Source organism: Tympanuchus pallidicinctus, unplaced genomic scaffold (assembly GCF_026119805.1).
Source record: "Tympanuchus pallidicinctus isolate F22 unplaced genomic scaffold, pur_lepc_1.0 scaffold22, whole genome shotgun sequence".
Classification (NCBI taxonomy): domain Eukaryota; kingdom Metazoa; phylum Chordata; class Aves; order Galliformes; family Phasianidae; genus Tympanuchus; species Tympanuchus pallidicinctus.
In genome coordinates, this window is record NW_026294739.1 from 35,305,520 (window position 1) to 35,321,400 (window position 15,881).

A 15,881-nucleotide genomic window follows, 5' to 3' on the forward strand; every position below is an offset into this window, starting at 1 on the left:
ATACACAGGATTTTACTCTGTCATCATTTAGCTGTCATTGACTTTATTTTACAGTTTTGTAGACTGAGATGCAATACATTCAACATCAATAATTTACAGTCATTTACTGCTATTTTTAATCCCTTGACCATCTCCAACACAAAGAAAGAGCCCCTGAATCCTGAAATGCACAATTTACAGTTCAAGTGTGGAATATATTCCAATAAATGTCTTATGATATTACAGTTACAGAGATACCAATGCTTTAGGAAGATTCCAAAGTGTCTCATTTATATAGGAAACTGGTTTGTTTCTGATTGGTGGTAAAAGCAAATCTGGACTCCTGCTCTGCAAGATCCATTGTGGCCCACTAGCAAAGAGCTACCCCCACCTTGGGATATTTTCAAAACAACCTGCATCTATCACAGCTTCTGCAAAGAAACTGGAAGCCAGAAAGGAAAAAAATAGCATGATCACAACTGAAAAAGAATTGAGAGCGGAGACCTGATGAAAACAAAAAGAAGTGGTACAGAAATAAAAATTCATCACTCGTTCAAGATACTCCACTGATGAAGAGAGAAAAGGGCCTTGCACATTTGAGAGGTATTAATGCATTTTTCAGTTCTTAACAGTAAAGTGAAGGCACTAGTCTAAGTGTAGAAATCTTAACATGACATTTAACATCAGCTGCATTCCTCTGATGCAGAGAATCTCTGTTACAAGAATGTTCATTCCATATGCAAGAGTAAAAAAAAGAGGCACCTGTAGGAATGCAGGTTAGAGCATCAGACAGTTGGACATTAGTATTTCCCTTCTTCTCTTAACACAGTAAATCTCCTTCTGGCAACAGAAGCAACACAATCCTGACTATATCTTAAGTTTGCAAAATGAGAACTTCCCTTTTGTCATTCTGACTTTTAACTTACCATGCAGACAGCCGTTATGACGCATTATCTCTATCCTTAAGAGTTACTCATTTGTTGTTGCTACTTTTATCTGTGACAGGCTACAGCTCTGGAAAGCAGAAATTTACATGATGAAGGGAAGTAGATCTTGCGTTCACAAATTCTCATTTACTGGAATAAAGATAAATGCAGATTAGTTGTTTAAGTGCTTTTCCACACCCATACCATTCCCCCATCGTTAAAAAGGACCCCAATTACGACTTAAGAATTAAAAGTCATCCCTTGTGGCTTAATTAACTCAAAGCACAGCTCCTTCCTTTAAGCAATAATTAGTAAGCAGTGAGTTCAATAGCCTAGCTTTATTAATGAAATTCTTTGCTACCAACCAAAGATCAGCTCTGTGGCAGAAACTCATTCTCACTATTAAAATAGTGATACTGTAAAGTATGAGTAAGACTGAAAAAATGAGACATTTAAGTGCTCTCCTCCTCTTGGAAAAGCGATAAAAAGCAAGTATGTCAGATCCTACACATGCAACTGCTTCCCACATCTCCTCTTCAGTGTTCTACAGTTTGAAGTTTGTTTGTTTGTTTGTTTGTTTTTAGAAAAAAAGAAAAAAATACATATTAATGTCAGAATTTGGGCTCAAATTGCATTATACCATTTTAACACAAGGACTATTGTTGAATATCTTTCCCAAAACTATTTCTACCAGAACAGCTCATCACCACACAACAAATCTGTTGAGAATTAAATTTAACCAGCATATCCTCATGCTTTGGGAATATCAGTGAGAAGTTGCTAGATGCCAATCTACATCACAGATATCTACTTTCTCTCTCTTCCTATTAAATAATGGGCCAATTAAGAATACAGCCTAAGTACTTACCAATCAGACAAGACAGAAACCTAGCAAACAGCAGTTACAAAACAAGTATTTGCCTTTCCAACCCCAGCAGCCTGACCCCAAAAACTGTATGTGGTTTTTGAAAAGCAACTCTCTGTTGGGGACCTCTTTGTCAAGTTGACAAGCAAAATAGTCACTCGAAATGAAATTGCTTTAGTTTTCTTCCTACTGAATTATATCCTATCTATTAAAAAAAAACAAAAAAACAAAAAAAACCCACACACAAAAAAACCACAAGAAAAAACAAAGAATACCAGATTTTTAAGAGGATTAAAACCAAAACACTTAAAGTATCACAAATGTACTTAATTTCCAGCTCAATAAAATATTGCAATATCAATTTATTAAAAAGTTAAGTGAACTGTACATATGTAAACTGCAATACAGCCAAAAATCTGAAATATATGATTTTAAAGGAAAATCATTACTTTCTGAAAATATTTAAAATATTGCATTTCTGGCAGCAAATCTACAAGAAGTGCTCTAGCATGGGTGTAGTCTCTCTGAGCATTCGTCTAGTATTTGTCTTCAAGGCATAAAACACTTCTGCTTTCTGATTTCCATAGCACAATCTTGAGAACACTTCCTTTCTCACTTGCAGAGACAGAATGTGATTTCCAAAAACAGCAGCAGAATTTTAACAGGAAATACTACGGTCCTTATTGGCGCAGACAACACGCTTTCCGAGAGTCCATGACACCTTGGAAATATGCTAGTCATTCCGTACATAAATGCATCAGATTGTGCTTACAAGTTACAGAATAAGTCTTTGATTGATAATTTTTCTGTTTATTTCCGCCAAGGCCACTGAAAATACGAAGGCCTTTTCATCTGAAAGGTTAGCATACATGTCAACTTCTTTTTCTTGTTTCTCTGTAGAAGAAAAAAAAAGTCACTATTAGAAGTTTTTTCCATTATCTGAAGTTAAATTAACTACTATGTAACTTACAATATTATAATGCCTACAGGAATTACAAAGAAGTTTGACAACTCCTGCTTGGGGAGGGACTGAGAGATAAGGAAGGGAGGGAGGCACACAAAGGTGCTAGCAGTCACAGAATTAGTCACCCAAAAGCATGACTGAATTTCTATTCTTTAATGACTAAGGAAGAATGAGTCACTAACATTAGATGGATTCCTGGCACAAAACTGAACTCAAGTGTTCCTCCAGGTTTACTGGGGTTTGGTTTCCTGGTGGTGATTTTGTTGGTTGGGTTGTTTTGCTCTGTTTGTTTTGCTTTTACAAAAACAGCCCCCATCCTAAAAAACAATGACATTTCACAATATCCTCATTAACTACAACATTTGTACCCTCATTTTACATCTGAGTAACGAAGACATGAACTACAGTGCCCAAGTCCAAACAGCACAAGGATCCCAATTTGCTACCACAATCATTTCTGAACTTTCTGTATTAGAGACTTTCAATTTTATCCCAGATATGGAACAACACTAAAACCTGAGTAAGCAAGGGAAAGCCCCTCAGTTTTCTCTGAAAACACTGTCTTGTTTCAGGGATGCAGATACATAACAGTAAGCAAGGGTGCTTGCTTAACTAACTTACTCCGTAGCACACACCAAAACTCAGAACACTGCTTTCAAAAATACCACTTATTCTAGATCATGCCTATTTATACTTAAGTTTAGCTAGCCACAGGTATCTTACAACTAGAGAAAGCAAAAGAAAACAATAAAAAAAGTTTTGTCAGCATAAGACCAGCCAGAAGAGAGCAATACACACAAAATAGAGCTCTAAAGATTGTTTTTACAGTATCATAGAATCATTTGAGTTCAAAAGGATCTTTAAAGGCCACGTAGTTCTACAGCTTGATGTTCAGAGCTCCATCCAGCCTGACTTTGGGTGTCTCCATGGATGAGGCTCCACCACCTCTCTGGGCAACCTGTGCCAGCACCTCACCACCTTTATTATAAAAAAGTTCTTCCTTACTGCCAATCTAAGTCTTCCTTCTTTTAGTTTGAAACCATTTCCCCTTGTCTTGTCACAGCAGACCCTGCTAAAGAGTCTGTCTTCTTCTTTCTTATAGCTCCTCTTTAGACAATGAAAGGCTGCCATCAGATGCCCCGGAGCCTTCTCATCTCAAGGCTGAACAGCCCCAACTCTCAGCCTATCCCAACAGTAAGGTGTTCCATCCCCTGGATCGTTTTTGTGGCACTCCTCTGGATGCACTCCAACAAGTCTACACCTCTCCTATACTGAGGACTCCAAATACAGAGATAGTGCTCCACATCAGGTCTCATCAGTACAGAGCAGAGGGGCAGGATCACCTCCCTTGACCTGCTAGCCACACTTCTTTTGATGCAGCCCAGGATACAGTTGACTTTCTATGCACATTGTTGGCTTATGTTTGGCTTGCCATCCACCAGTACCCCCAAGTCCTTTTCAGAAGGGCAGTACTGTATCCTTATATTCCCCAGCTTTTACTGATAGCACGGGTTGCCCCAACCCAGGCGTGAGTCCTTGCTTTTGGCTTTGTTGAACCTCATGAGGTTTTCTTGGGCCCGCAGCTCGAGCCCATCTAGGTCCCTGTGGATGGCATCCCATCCCTCAGGCACATCAACTTCACCACACAGCTTGGTGTCATTTGCAAATCTGCTGAGGGTGCACTCGATCCCATTGTCGACGTCGTTGATGAAGATGTTAGACAGCACCAGCCCAAGTACTGACTCCTGAGGGATAGCATTTGTCATTGATTCCACTCAGACATTCAGCCATTGACTACCACTCTCTGGTATGATCTCACAGCCAGTTCCTCATCCATTAAACAGTCCACCCATCAAATCCATATCTTATCAATTTGGAGAGAAGGATCTTGTATGAGACTGTGCCAAAGGCCTTACTAAAGTCCAGACAGATTACATCATTAGTTCTTTCCTTGTCTCCTAATGCATAAAAAGCAGAAAGCTTGGTAAGGCAGTACCTGCCCTTGATTAAGCCATGCTAGTCATCCCACATCACCTCCTTTTCTTCCATATGCCTTAGCATAGCTTCCAGGAGGATCTGCTCCATGATGTTCCCCAGCACTGAGGTGAAGCTGACAGGTCGGTAGCTCCCTGGGTCATCCTTTCTACCCTTCTTAAAATTGGATGTGACGCTGCCTTTTTTCCAGAGCCCTCACTTGACCACCATGATTTTGCAAACATCATTGAGCATGGCTTAGTAACTATGTCAGCCAATTCCTTTGGGATTCTGGGAATATATCTCAGCAGGACTCACAGACTTGTGGACATTTAGGCATTTAGACATTTTTGCAGTTACAAACCTGATCTTTGACTGCAGTTTTCAACTCTGAAGCTCCAATTCTACTCCACATTCGACAGTGCCCCAGACTAATTTACAATCAGAATACATGTTCACCTGATCCCTTATCTCATTAACATACAGACACACACTCTTGACCACAGCACACTCCAGCATACTGCTTCACCTACACACCTAAACCAGTGATGGATACAAGAAATACAAAAAAATGCAATACAAGAAGAAATACAAGAAAATAATGGTGGCTTAATCAACAAGCTAACAGCTGTTCATCTCTGATCCAGATATATTAACAATGTTAATATATAAAAAATATATTATATATAAAAATATTATATATATATATAAATATATATATTTTATATATTTTTAATATATATATATTTATAAATATAAAAATGAGTTGTTCTCAGTACAGTCACTATGCACACACTACTCATTTCATATTAACCTTTCCCGTTTTCTTATCTAAAGGCCTCTCCTTTTTCTTTTTTTCCCCCAGACTTCCTCATCCCAACAAACCCAGAATGTCAGAACACAGAAAAATTAAAAACATCCCCCCTCGCCCCATTTAATGTTAATAGATTTCAGACGACTTGGCCAAGCAGATTTCCCAAGATTTCCCTTCCTTCCTGCCCCTTCTGGTGTGCAAGCCAGTCTCGAGAAACTTCCACTTCAAAGAATCCACTGAAATCTTTATATCAAATGGTATTGGGGATTAACACGAGTTTGTAAGCTTTATGCATCAAGATCATTTCATTTTTCATCAGCAACTAGAGAAGAACTTGCATCTGGCTGACATTTTGTTATAAGCTATTCATAGGATACCATGGTTTCTACAGACAGCATCAAAACTTTCCACTTCACATTCCTATCTGAAAGTAGTTTTGACTCACTTCTCTATTATTAGCAAAAGACTGTCTTACAAAATCACAATACCATTTATGTAATACATTAAAAATATCAAGTCCTTTCCGTACAACAAAGAGGATACTTAGGTGAAAATACTCAGTCTTTCTAGAATCATTCCTAGATCTTATGCAATGTTCTGGACCCATGGACCTTTAAATTGTCCCCTGTGCATAAATCAAACGTGGACTCTGCTCCCTCATAAATTTTGCATGGATTCAAAATCCAAAGTGCTGAGACTCTAAGAATTCTTTCTATCCGAGACAGCACTACTTCAACCGTGCACCCTGAGTAATCAAACGCACAAATGACAGAATAACAAATTGCAGGGAAGGGAAAACTTTGTTCAAGCTATTTTACTACTTCAGCTGAAACAGTATCAGGGTACTGAAACATAAATATCTGTAATAAGACTCACAGCTGGTAAACAGCAAAGCTGTTATGTACATAAGAAGGCGGCCTGCGAACCAGCCCAGCTCTGCACTGCAGCCCCACATAGCAAAATCAGCTTATGCCACAACAGCAGCAAAATCAATAGCAGATTATTATGAAGTGTTTTTGTTTACAAAATATATTGCAGATCTTGACCAAAAAAAAAAAAAAAAAACAAACACTGACAATCCTGACAAAAATCAAGCTTTTATTGAGGAGTTCTTATTTCCCAGGGTTATCACATCACTTTGAAACATGACAGAAGCATCTCCTTTGGGTCCCAGCCCTCTACCACATCCTCTCATTCTATGTCATCTTCCTCTCTTCCCCTCCCCAACTCCTTCTTACTGAATCTAGAGGAAAAAGAGATTATTTTAAAAAGCCCTTTTGAATCCCCCATTCCTCTTAATTGATGCTTAATTCTGCAGCTCTAATGTGAACCAGTCAGGAAGGAAACAAAAGAACTGGCCGAAAGCGCAGACATAACAGGGGGAAAGCATACTACATATTAAAAGAGTATTAAGCAATCACAGAAGCAAAGCTACAGATGTCTTCAGGAAGGAAATTTTCACAGCTGGGTGGTCTTCAGACAGACAAAATATCTGCCTGCTATTCTAATTTAGGTGTTCTTTGTCCACCCGAAAGGTAATGCAGAAGCCTAACCAAGTACCTACAAACTTACAAGCAGTGGCTTTTTTTTCCAGTTTTGACTTTTTTTTTTTTTTTTTTTTTTTTATTTCTTTAGGTTTTTTTTTTGGCAGAAAAAAAGAGAAAAGGAACACAATCACTGGTGGCAATCAAGCCGTACCCAAAATGTCCCACCAATATATAATCAAAGGAAATAAAGTACTTAATATCTAATTCAAGATAACCCAGAGCCAGCTTCCAAAGAATCAAATAATGATTTGGGCTGCAGGGGACTCTCAAAGGTTATCTGTGCAATCCCTCTTGCCATAGGCAGGGACATCTTTCACAAGGTTAGCACTGCTCGAAGTCCTACCCAACCTGACATCAAACGCTCTCAGTGCGCTGATAGTTGAGCAGGTCACACAAAAATCACCTCATCTGGAGCAGAAGAATTACAGTTGCTTAGTATGCTTCCACATAAAAAAACACCATCAAGCAGCAAGACCAGAAAAGAAAGAATATTTTTTATATTTCCACTAATTACTCCCCACATAACAGTTCAGCCAATTTTATAAACCACAAAAATGGAAATTTCAGTGTTAATTTGTTTTAGAGAAATCTCTTATATTATGAGGAGTGCTCTGCCAAATTCATTTTTATAGACATTGCAGCTGATCATTGACTATTTTTTTTCACTTGTACGTTAACCAGAAGTAGGAAAGATCATACGCCCACTTATTCCTAGCCAACTAAGTGTGTTGTACTAGGGATGAGCTAATGTATTTCAAGGAGGCACAGACTCAAGCTCTGCTGCTGTTTCTTCTTTGACCTCTTCTGCAGAGCTGGTACAGTAGTCACAGCTCCATTAAAGATCAAGTAGATGAAGGCAATCTTAAGTGACACGTGACAATAACAACAAAAACCCCACACATGCATGCATCTGCATTCTTACATAAAGGCCTCACTACATCTATATTTCTCATTTTCCATCTCAGAGCACTGGTATATTCTCACACACTCCACAGTATGCAGCAAGAGGTCAAAAATATTTGGCCTAGTTTTCTAGATATTCCTCATGCTTTCAAATTATTGCTTTTAAGACACTACAAAACATGCATGCAGAATGGATTTCCTCTTTTGATTGCTTAGATTGCTTTCCTATGTTTCATGGGATATGAAAAAAACAACTTACTCTCAGAAGGCAACTCAAAAAGCTTGCAGAATTTTCAAACCAAAGCTGTGCATGAATTAGACTCTCAGAAGAGTGTCTAGAAATGATCCTACAGTGCACGTAGACAGAGTTCAGTTCAGATCAATAATAAACAGGGAAGCTTCAAATTCTGTGAGGGTGCAGACATCAGCAAGCCACAAGCAACAATAGCAAATGTAATACCAACAGGTTCAAAGATGGAAGTCTTAAGTGATAGCCACGTGCTTGGAGGACTCCAGAATCACTCCAGTGCACGTAGAAGTCTCTTGTATAAAGATTAAAAACAGTGGGCATCTTAATAAGTAAGGAGGCATTCTTTCCTGGGAGATATTATGTAAAAACCTGGAATCAAGTCACTGCAATGACTTCAACATGCCCTTTCTGCTTTGGGCTCCCTAAAGAGTCTCAAGTTTTGTTTTGTTTTGTTTTGTTTTTAAGCAATGTTGTCATCCTAATCACTCTGACAACAGCGACCATCTTGTTTGTTCTCGTGATCTAGAATAGTGGATCACAAAAAAACAAAAAAACACTACACATTACAGTTCTTTCAATCTACAGGCTTTCAATCTACATGATAAAACTGGGTATGGTGACTAAAAAATACTGATTTAATTACTAGGAATTCCTTCCAATCAAGCACCAAAACTTCATACAACCAAATTCCCTTCCCCATATTACATGTGGTACTGACCGACCTAGCCCAGTCACTCTAAAGAATGCTATAGAAGTTTATTGATAGTAATGGTAAAAAAAATCTTAACAGAAACAGAACGCAGTGAATACTTCTCCAGTTCTCATACCTCTTTCTTCCTCGTGCTTTTTGGCTGAGGCACTCTTAGGTCTTCCTCTTCCTCGTCTGCTATGATCTGAATGGCTGTTAGACCTCGACCTCTTTCGGTTTTCTAAGTCTTTATTTACCGCAGAATTTATCTTCTCTCGCTTAACTCTCTCTGTCCGTCTCCTCTTGGCCTCACTCTTGTTTTCTGTGCAAATGAATAGAGATGATGTGATCTGCAATAGTCCTCATCTTTGCTCATAACTTACTCTCAGCACTCACCCATCCAACTTTTTTTCCTTTACTTCTCTTCACAACAGTCACAGGTCTAATTCATGACATTCATGCAGAAATTAAGGTGTCAGATGCAAAATTACACTATACTTCTTGATTACATGGATTGAGCTTTTAATTCATTCAAATATAAATGACATTTGGTAACATATGACATTCACTAGAACACCAGTTCTTAGCTTCCCATTACAAGATATGGGGAAAAAACTCTCCAGAACACAGCCATCAAGACACTACACACATTTTCATTATTGAAGAATAAGTTAAAAATGTATGATTTATCACATAGCTGACCTATAGTAAAGTACTTCTGATACAAATACTGAAATTGTTCCCACTGCTCAGACAAGAGATACTGATTCAAGGATGCTATCATTAGATGTCATTACTCAGCCACCAAACCCGCACCATCACTCCCCCACCAACCTCAGCCTAAGACCAAGTCTCATTTCAGTTGATGCTGAACAGGTGTATCACCTTCCTACACATCAAAGGGCATTTACATGAGTTTCACTGAAAAGTTAAGTACAGATTAGTGAGCTTGAGTAGTGAAAATAGTACGCAACCACCACAAGCTATTCAATGCAAACCGGTTGAACATTTGCAAGGCTGCAGCTCCATTTTGCAGTAACTACATGGTAAAAAAAGTTGCAGTTCCATTTACGAGCAAAATCTTCCTGGGGAATCAACTTCCTTCTGATTCTACCACCTCATTTACATAGACAGGCTACTTACAGACTGGACAGCACATTAACCTGTCATTGATCTTAATTCAAAAGCTGTATTTCACACATACAAAGCTGAATTATGCAGGAGCTTTGCTCTATCAAACTATGGCCATCAACTTAATTTGGTAACTTGTATTTAAAACAACTGGGGAGCGGGAGAGAAAAATCATCAGCCCTTCCAGACAATAGCACAGATTGCATTACCTGTTCCATACTGTAATCTAGCATATAATCATATAATTCCTACTAGCTTTTGAACTACAAGGGCCCTTCAGAATATCAATACAAAAATACCAAGTTCTTAGGTTCAGTTTTGTAGACTTCTTGATAATTTAGAAAAAAAAGCATACATCAAAATTAAAAACAAAATTCCTCAACAGGTGCTTGATCTCACTAATCCCTACTAGGACTCGAGGAAGTGATAAAAACTGGACACAAGGAGAATGTTAATCATGATAGAATGCATACTCAACCAATGTTTCAGCATGCACTTCAAAAACAAAAGAAATTGGATTGGACACAAAATGGACTTTTAAGATTTAACCATGCAGAAAGAAGCAGGATGTACCTGGTTTTAAATTAGACATGTCACCACATTTATGCAGTGCCATTCTAGTGCTCGTGAGTAAGCAAAACTCAGTGTAATTTAAAGAAAAAACAGTTACTTTCAGAAAACCCAGCTTCAATCAGCATGCACTCTGAAATCGGATCCCTTTGACGTATGCAGACGTTTATTTTCAAAACATTAACAGAAAGCTTTCTGTAAGGGATTGTTTTGCATAGTGACTAATGTGAGCAGCTAAGTGTACACAGAATAAATGCCAATACTGCAAGTATAAAGGATGTAAAACCAAAACCACCACATTTTCCCCAATAAAACTGAAGAAAAACTACTACATTAAGATTACTGTGCACAAATTCAAAGGAAAGTGAACTGACAGCAGCCAGTTTGCATAGAGGCACAAAACACTGCTCTTTGCTTCCAAGAAATAAAGCAGAAGAGCTATTATCACATTCTTCCATATCTTTGTAAGTATTACCTGTAATGGGTGGCGATCTCTCTGCACGTTTAGCATGCAGGAGTTTTCGACTAATAAATATGTAGCCACAGGGACACGATTTACATGCAACAGGAACCTGAGAAAGCAAAAGAAAAGTATTTCAGAACATCTTGAATTATGACCAAATTCCTATATATGATGAAAAAAAACCCCACACAACAGTATCTTGCATTCCATCCCCACAGAGCTACCTCTTCATATTTAGTTTTTACTGAAAAACTACAGTCTAGACCATCACATATTATATTTGAAAGTAGTCAAACCAGGTTCTGCTGTTAATCACCCACTAAAGCCTTCTCTTCTTGCAGTTGTCATGCAGAAAACAAGCACAGAACACAACACTGCCATGTGTTGTACAATGAGCCCTTTTGCCCACGCTGGCAGGAAGGGGTGAGGAAAAGTGAGGGCATCAAACCAGGGATGAATTAGAATAGAAGCACGTTTTCTTTTGGAGCTCACAATTATCCCCAGCCATAGCAGTAAGCCACTCCCAGCATTCCTTCCCTCACTTATTAAACAAAAACAAAATACGGGGAGGGGGGGAAGGGGAAAGAAAGCATAAGTTAAAATCATCAGTGCATTTAGAACACATTCACCCTCAGAAACAATCAAAACCAAATCCTTCATCAGCACAGCAGCTTAGCATGAGAGGCACAACAGAGCCTGAAGTGAAACACATGCGTTCCTACCACACTTCCACAGGGCTGTAGACAAGGCCGGGGAGCTTCAGAAGGACCAGTTAACCCAAAACACACATAACTTGCCACAGCTCACCCAAAGCTGGCTGCAGACAGAGCCTGAGAGGCCACAGAGCTTCCCTCAGCCAGCAGAGCAGCCCAGAGCAGCACACTGCCACAGGCAATTTGAACCAAGGTGCAAGAATTTGGAAATGCTGTGCTTACAAGAAATATGACCAAAATTTACTCTGAACAATTTAAAAAGGCAATGCTGATAAACGACATCATTTGTCATCTTCACCTAAAGCCAAGGTCTTTCAAGACGTTTTAAAATAGTACAGAATACCCCATCTAACCTTGATTAGGTTTAAGGCTGAAAACGCAAATTAAAGCAATCATAAAAAAAAATTTGGAATAGACTTAAATAACACCATTAAAAACAAACCACGTTGAAGCAGGAGAGTGGGGAAAAGAAGCAGGAGGTAACTTCCCAAGTTAAGACAGGCCTCTACAAGTTTGCCAGCATTCACTGAAACTGCAAGGAGTACAGACTGACCACCGTCTGCTGAATTTTACCAGACACGCATATGAAGGTTTGCAGTATTCAACTGGCTAAGACACAAATATGAAAGCAGTACATTAATTTTAAAGAGGAACTTGTTACTCAGAATAAATAAGCATTCTGCTTCCTTCAGCACATCTCAACTCCTGAACATCATCTCAGGATGAGTGACTGAGTGAGTTGATGCAGCCCAGCTAACTACAGACATGGTTACTCCCTTTAATGGGAACACTGACATTAAAAACAATCTAATCAGGCTTTACTTAACCCTAAAATCAAAGTTAGCAGGCTTATGTGCGCTCTTATCCCACTGTTCACATCTCAAGAGGAGAGTATAGAAACACTACTCAGCTGACACTTCATCTGCATTGTTCAGGTTTGTTTACATTATGAACCCACATTTGAACACCTGGATCACTCCAATAATTACATCCCTTGGCGCTGCCAAAATTATAAATAAATAAATCACCACTGCTGGAGGACAACCAATAGGAACTAGAGGAAACACTGGTTTTTTTTTCCCAATTAACTTCATAGTGTTTGACAGAGCAATATTGTTACAGGTTAGGCATGTAGGTGGGACTAATGTTTGGGACAGGAGCACGTGGGAAGGGGCTTATTCACCCAAGGCTCTCAATTATCCTCTGAAAATTACTTACTACACAAACCATCCCCCACCAATCATTGAGGCAGCACAGTCCTGCAAATGCTATTTGAGTCTGTTCAATGTTTTTCTAACCAAAACAAATTGAGTTTCTCATACAAGAAAGATCACTCAAAGGTAAATTAAGGTTAATTATTTCCAATAAATGACCACAAGGATTTCAGGCTCCCTCGTTTACTGGGGCTGTGAAAATACAATCAAAACTCTGTAACAGAAACAGCAACACAATAAAAACCAAAGATACTAAATGGCAATTACATATCATCTAAATGTCAGGAAAAAAAAAAAAAAGTTTAAAAGCCTAAGAAATATTACTCAGCATTATACTGTAATATCTGTGGCTGTCTAAGTGTTTCCCCATATATCACTTGTAACACAAAAAGCCCTTGTATATGCAAGAAATGCTGGTACAAGACATGGCCACCAAGGGCCTTCCCACCATGCAGAGCTGCGCTGGGGCAAAGCACCTCACTTCCAAGAGAAGCTTTAAAGATCCAGGCATTGTGAGGCAAGGTTTTAGCTTCTGGTCTTGGAAAGCAAGGCCTGATGAGTAATTCTTGTGCCAGACCAAGACGCACATAATTCCTTGCCAGCCATGGAAGACCTGTTAATAACATGTCTGTGCTCACATGCACATCATCTGGTTTAGTTCCAAGGAGCGGAACAAAGTTCCAGCATCAGCTTTAAAAGTCTGTAATATTATTTGCCCTTCCTAGTATTTGTAGTTTGTCATTTACATTAAATTAAATGAACGAAACAAAAAACACCTATCTCATACTCAGCTTCTCACTCATTTCCATTTCTTCTTTCACCGACCTAATATCAGAACTTGGCACATAGCTTCCTTTTCTCAGAAACAGCACTGCAGTGACGTACTCAACATGTGAGCAGCTGCAGTGGTTCATGCATTGCTTAAAACATGAAAGGGTGCCCCACGCAGCGTAACGCCTGCAGCTGCTCCGGGATGCAAAAGAACATTACAGAAACCATGCAAGTCAGAACAAGTGATTTTTTTAGAATTTGTTCAGCAAGCAGTGTAAGAGCTTTTTGTTTTAGGTTTTAACTGAAAATGGGATACCGGTCATGTTCCAGGATCAAACAGAAATGTGTTTCCCATAATTACATGGGAAAGCCTTCTCCCCTACCCGAGCCCCACGGCAGCCTTCTGCAGCGCTGTGCTATTGTTCCAGCACGGCTGAAATGAGCCGGCCTGCTTTTATGAGTAACATCATCACCAGTAGGAAGTGGACGTGAAGGCAAACATATAATATGCCAACAGCCCAACTGCTGCTCACGCTGAAGCACAATAATTGCACTTTGTATGCTGAGCACAACTGCAGTGGGAGCAAACAACACTGCACACACGTTGGGACCACACGGGAGGAATTACAGCAAAGCTCCCAGTTTTGCTCCTTCTAAACTGCTCCATGAGAAAGCAGCACAGTGAGCGATCCTGACCGGTCCCAGGCACGCGAGTCATGCTGGGGACGGGCTGCACTGTATAAATTACAAAGTTAATTGTATTTTAACGTATTTTGTCGTTACTAAACAATACCAATGCCTAAGCAACGCTGCATGTCACAGAATCCTTTGGCATAAGCTAACTATCACAGCGAGAGAAGCAGGGCACACACAACCGGCGACTGCAAAGGCAACAACTCCGTGCTTCATACAAACGCTTCTATAAACGGTGCAGATCTTCCTCCTTTCTGAAAACCAAGCAGCTCAGCCAGCAGCTTCTGGCGTTACCGTCACAAACGCGTATTCTACAGCACGTACATCGAGAGACAGCCACAGGCGAGAGGAGCTGACAGAAAACAGGAAGAGCGGCGGGGCTCAGCGGGAAGCCCCTGCACGGGCAGCGGCCGCGCTGCACGCCGAGGCGCGGGGCCGGGGGCACCGAAGCGGCATCGAAGCCCCGCACACCCGCGGCTCGCCCCGCTCTCAGCCACAGCCCCAGCGGCAGGGCTGCCGTGCCAGCCGGGCGGCGAGCCGGGCGGCGAGCGCCGAGTACACGGGCACTGAGGGCAAAGCAGCCGGGCGCCAGGCGTGGGACGGCTGACAGGACGGGACGGGACGGGACAGGGCGGCTCCCGCGCCGCGCCACGCCCCGCCTCACCTGCTGGTCGCACTCCGGGCACGACTTGGTGGCCATCTTCACTTTCTTGGCCCTGCTCGACGACATGCTCGCTACTGATGCTGCTCTGCTGCTGCCGCCGGAGCGCCGCCGCCCCGCCCCTCGGCGGCCGAGGAGGGCGGGAGGAGAGAAAGGCGGGGGCGCGGCGCCGGCCGGGAGCGCGCACCAACGGCAGCGAGCGCGGCCTCCGCGGGGCCTGGCCCGGCCCGGCGCCCACAAAGGAGCCGCTCCACCTCCCCGACGCCGCCGTTGAAGCCCGGCCCACCCGGCGGCAACCGAGGCGGGGCGCGTGCGCGAGGAGCCGTCCGCACCCCCGGATTGGCTGTGTGCACATGGGGGCGCGGGTCCGCTTAACGGCCGCGGATCGGCGCGGCTCGGCTGTGGAGGGCAGGAGCGGCTGCTCGGGAGCTCAGCAACGGGCGCGAGAGCCGATCTCCAGAGCCGCCCACCGGCAGCGGGGCTCGGCGCTGCGGCCTCCCGCCTCAGCTGTTCGCTCGCGCCTGTGAGGCTCGCCGTGCTCGCAGTGGTGCGTCCTTACAGGAGCGTGGATCTTCTGTCACTCCCGCCCGCAATTATTAATAGCGTAACCTAACCTAGCTGCGCTTTTACATTTCTTACACATTTTAAAAGAAAAATAGCAGTTTGAAATACTTCCACTGCAAAAAGTTAAAGCTGTGCAACAGTGTGTGAATGTTTTGTATTTGTGTGCAAGACTTGCATCTTAAAGAGGAAAG

The 15,881-nt window shown here is 41.4% G+C and overlaps 2 protein-coding genes across 4 annotated transcripts in view; both read right to left on the bottom strand.

The window, feature by feature from the left end:
* Window positions 1-1,341, bottom strand: part of MYLK3 (myosin light chain kinase 3) — a 38,696-nt gene extending 37,355 nt beyond the window's left edge. The window contains exon 1 of the mRNA XM_052685610.1: window positions 906-1,341. The gene's annotated coding sequence lies outside the window, so the exon portion shown is untranslated. The remainder of the gene's footprint in view (window positions 1-905) is intronic.
* A 121-nt stretch (window positions 1,342-1,462) lies between these two features.
* On the bottom strand, window positions 1,463-15,338 carry CUNH16orf87 (chromosome unknown C16orf87 homolog). 3 transcript variants are annotated; one of them, XM_052685626.1, is made up of 4 exons: window positions 15,130-15,338; window positions 11,087-11,183; window positions 9,050-9,232; window positions 1,463-2,664 (listed from the first exon to the last, which is right to left on the bottom strand). In XM_052685626.1, the coding sequence occupies exons 1-4, from the start codon at window positions 15,193-15,195 to the stop codon at window positions 2,546-2,548; spliced, it is 465 nt and encodes a 154-aa protein (XP_052541586.1). In that variant the 5' UTR covers window positions 15,196-15,338; the 3' UTR covers window positions 1,463-2,545. The 3 variants fall into 3 exon arrangements, with proteins under 3 accessions (XP_052541586.1, XP_052541585.1, XP_052541584.1); XM_052685625.1 differs by lacking the exon at window positions 1,463-2,664 and adding an exon at window positions 5,454-8,379 and having other exon boundaries at window positions 15,130-15,298; XM_052685624.1 differs by lacking the exon at window positions 1,463-2,664 and adding an exon at window positions 8,407-8,744 and having other exon boundaries at window positions 15,130-15,298.
* Between the last annotated feature and the right edge of the window lie 543 nt (window positions 15,339-15,881).

What these genes read in the sequence shown, in the direction of transcription:
- CUNH16orf87 (XM_052685626.1), bottom strand. Translation starts at nt 15,195, where the DNA reads ATGTCGTCGAGCAGGGCCAAGAAAGTGAAGATGGCCACCAAGTCGTGC. An exon ending in GCCCGGAGTGCGACCAGCAG is followed by an intron (nt 11,184 to 15,129) that starts GTGAGGCGGGGC and finishes TTGCTTTCTCAG; the next exon opens with GTTCCTGTTGCATGTAAATC. An exon ending in GAGATCGCCACCCATTACAG is followed by an intron (nt 9,233 to 11,086) that starts GTAATACTTACA and finishes TCATTTGCACAG; the next exon opens with AAAACAAGAGTGAGGCCAAG.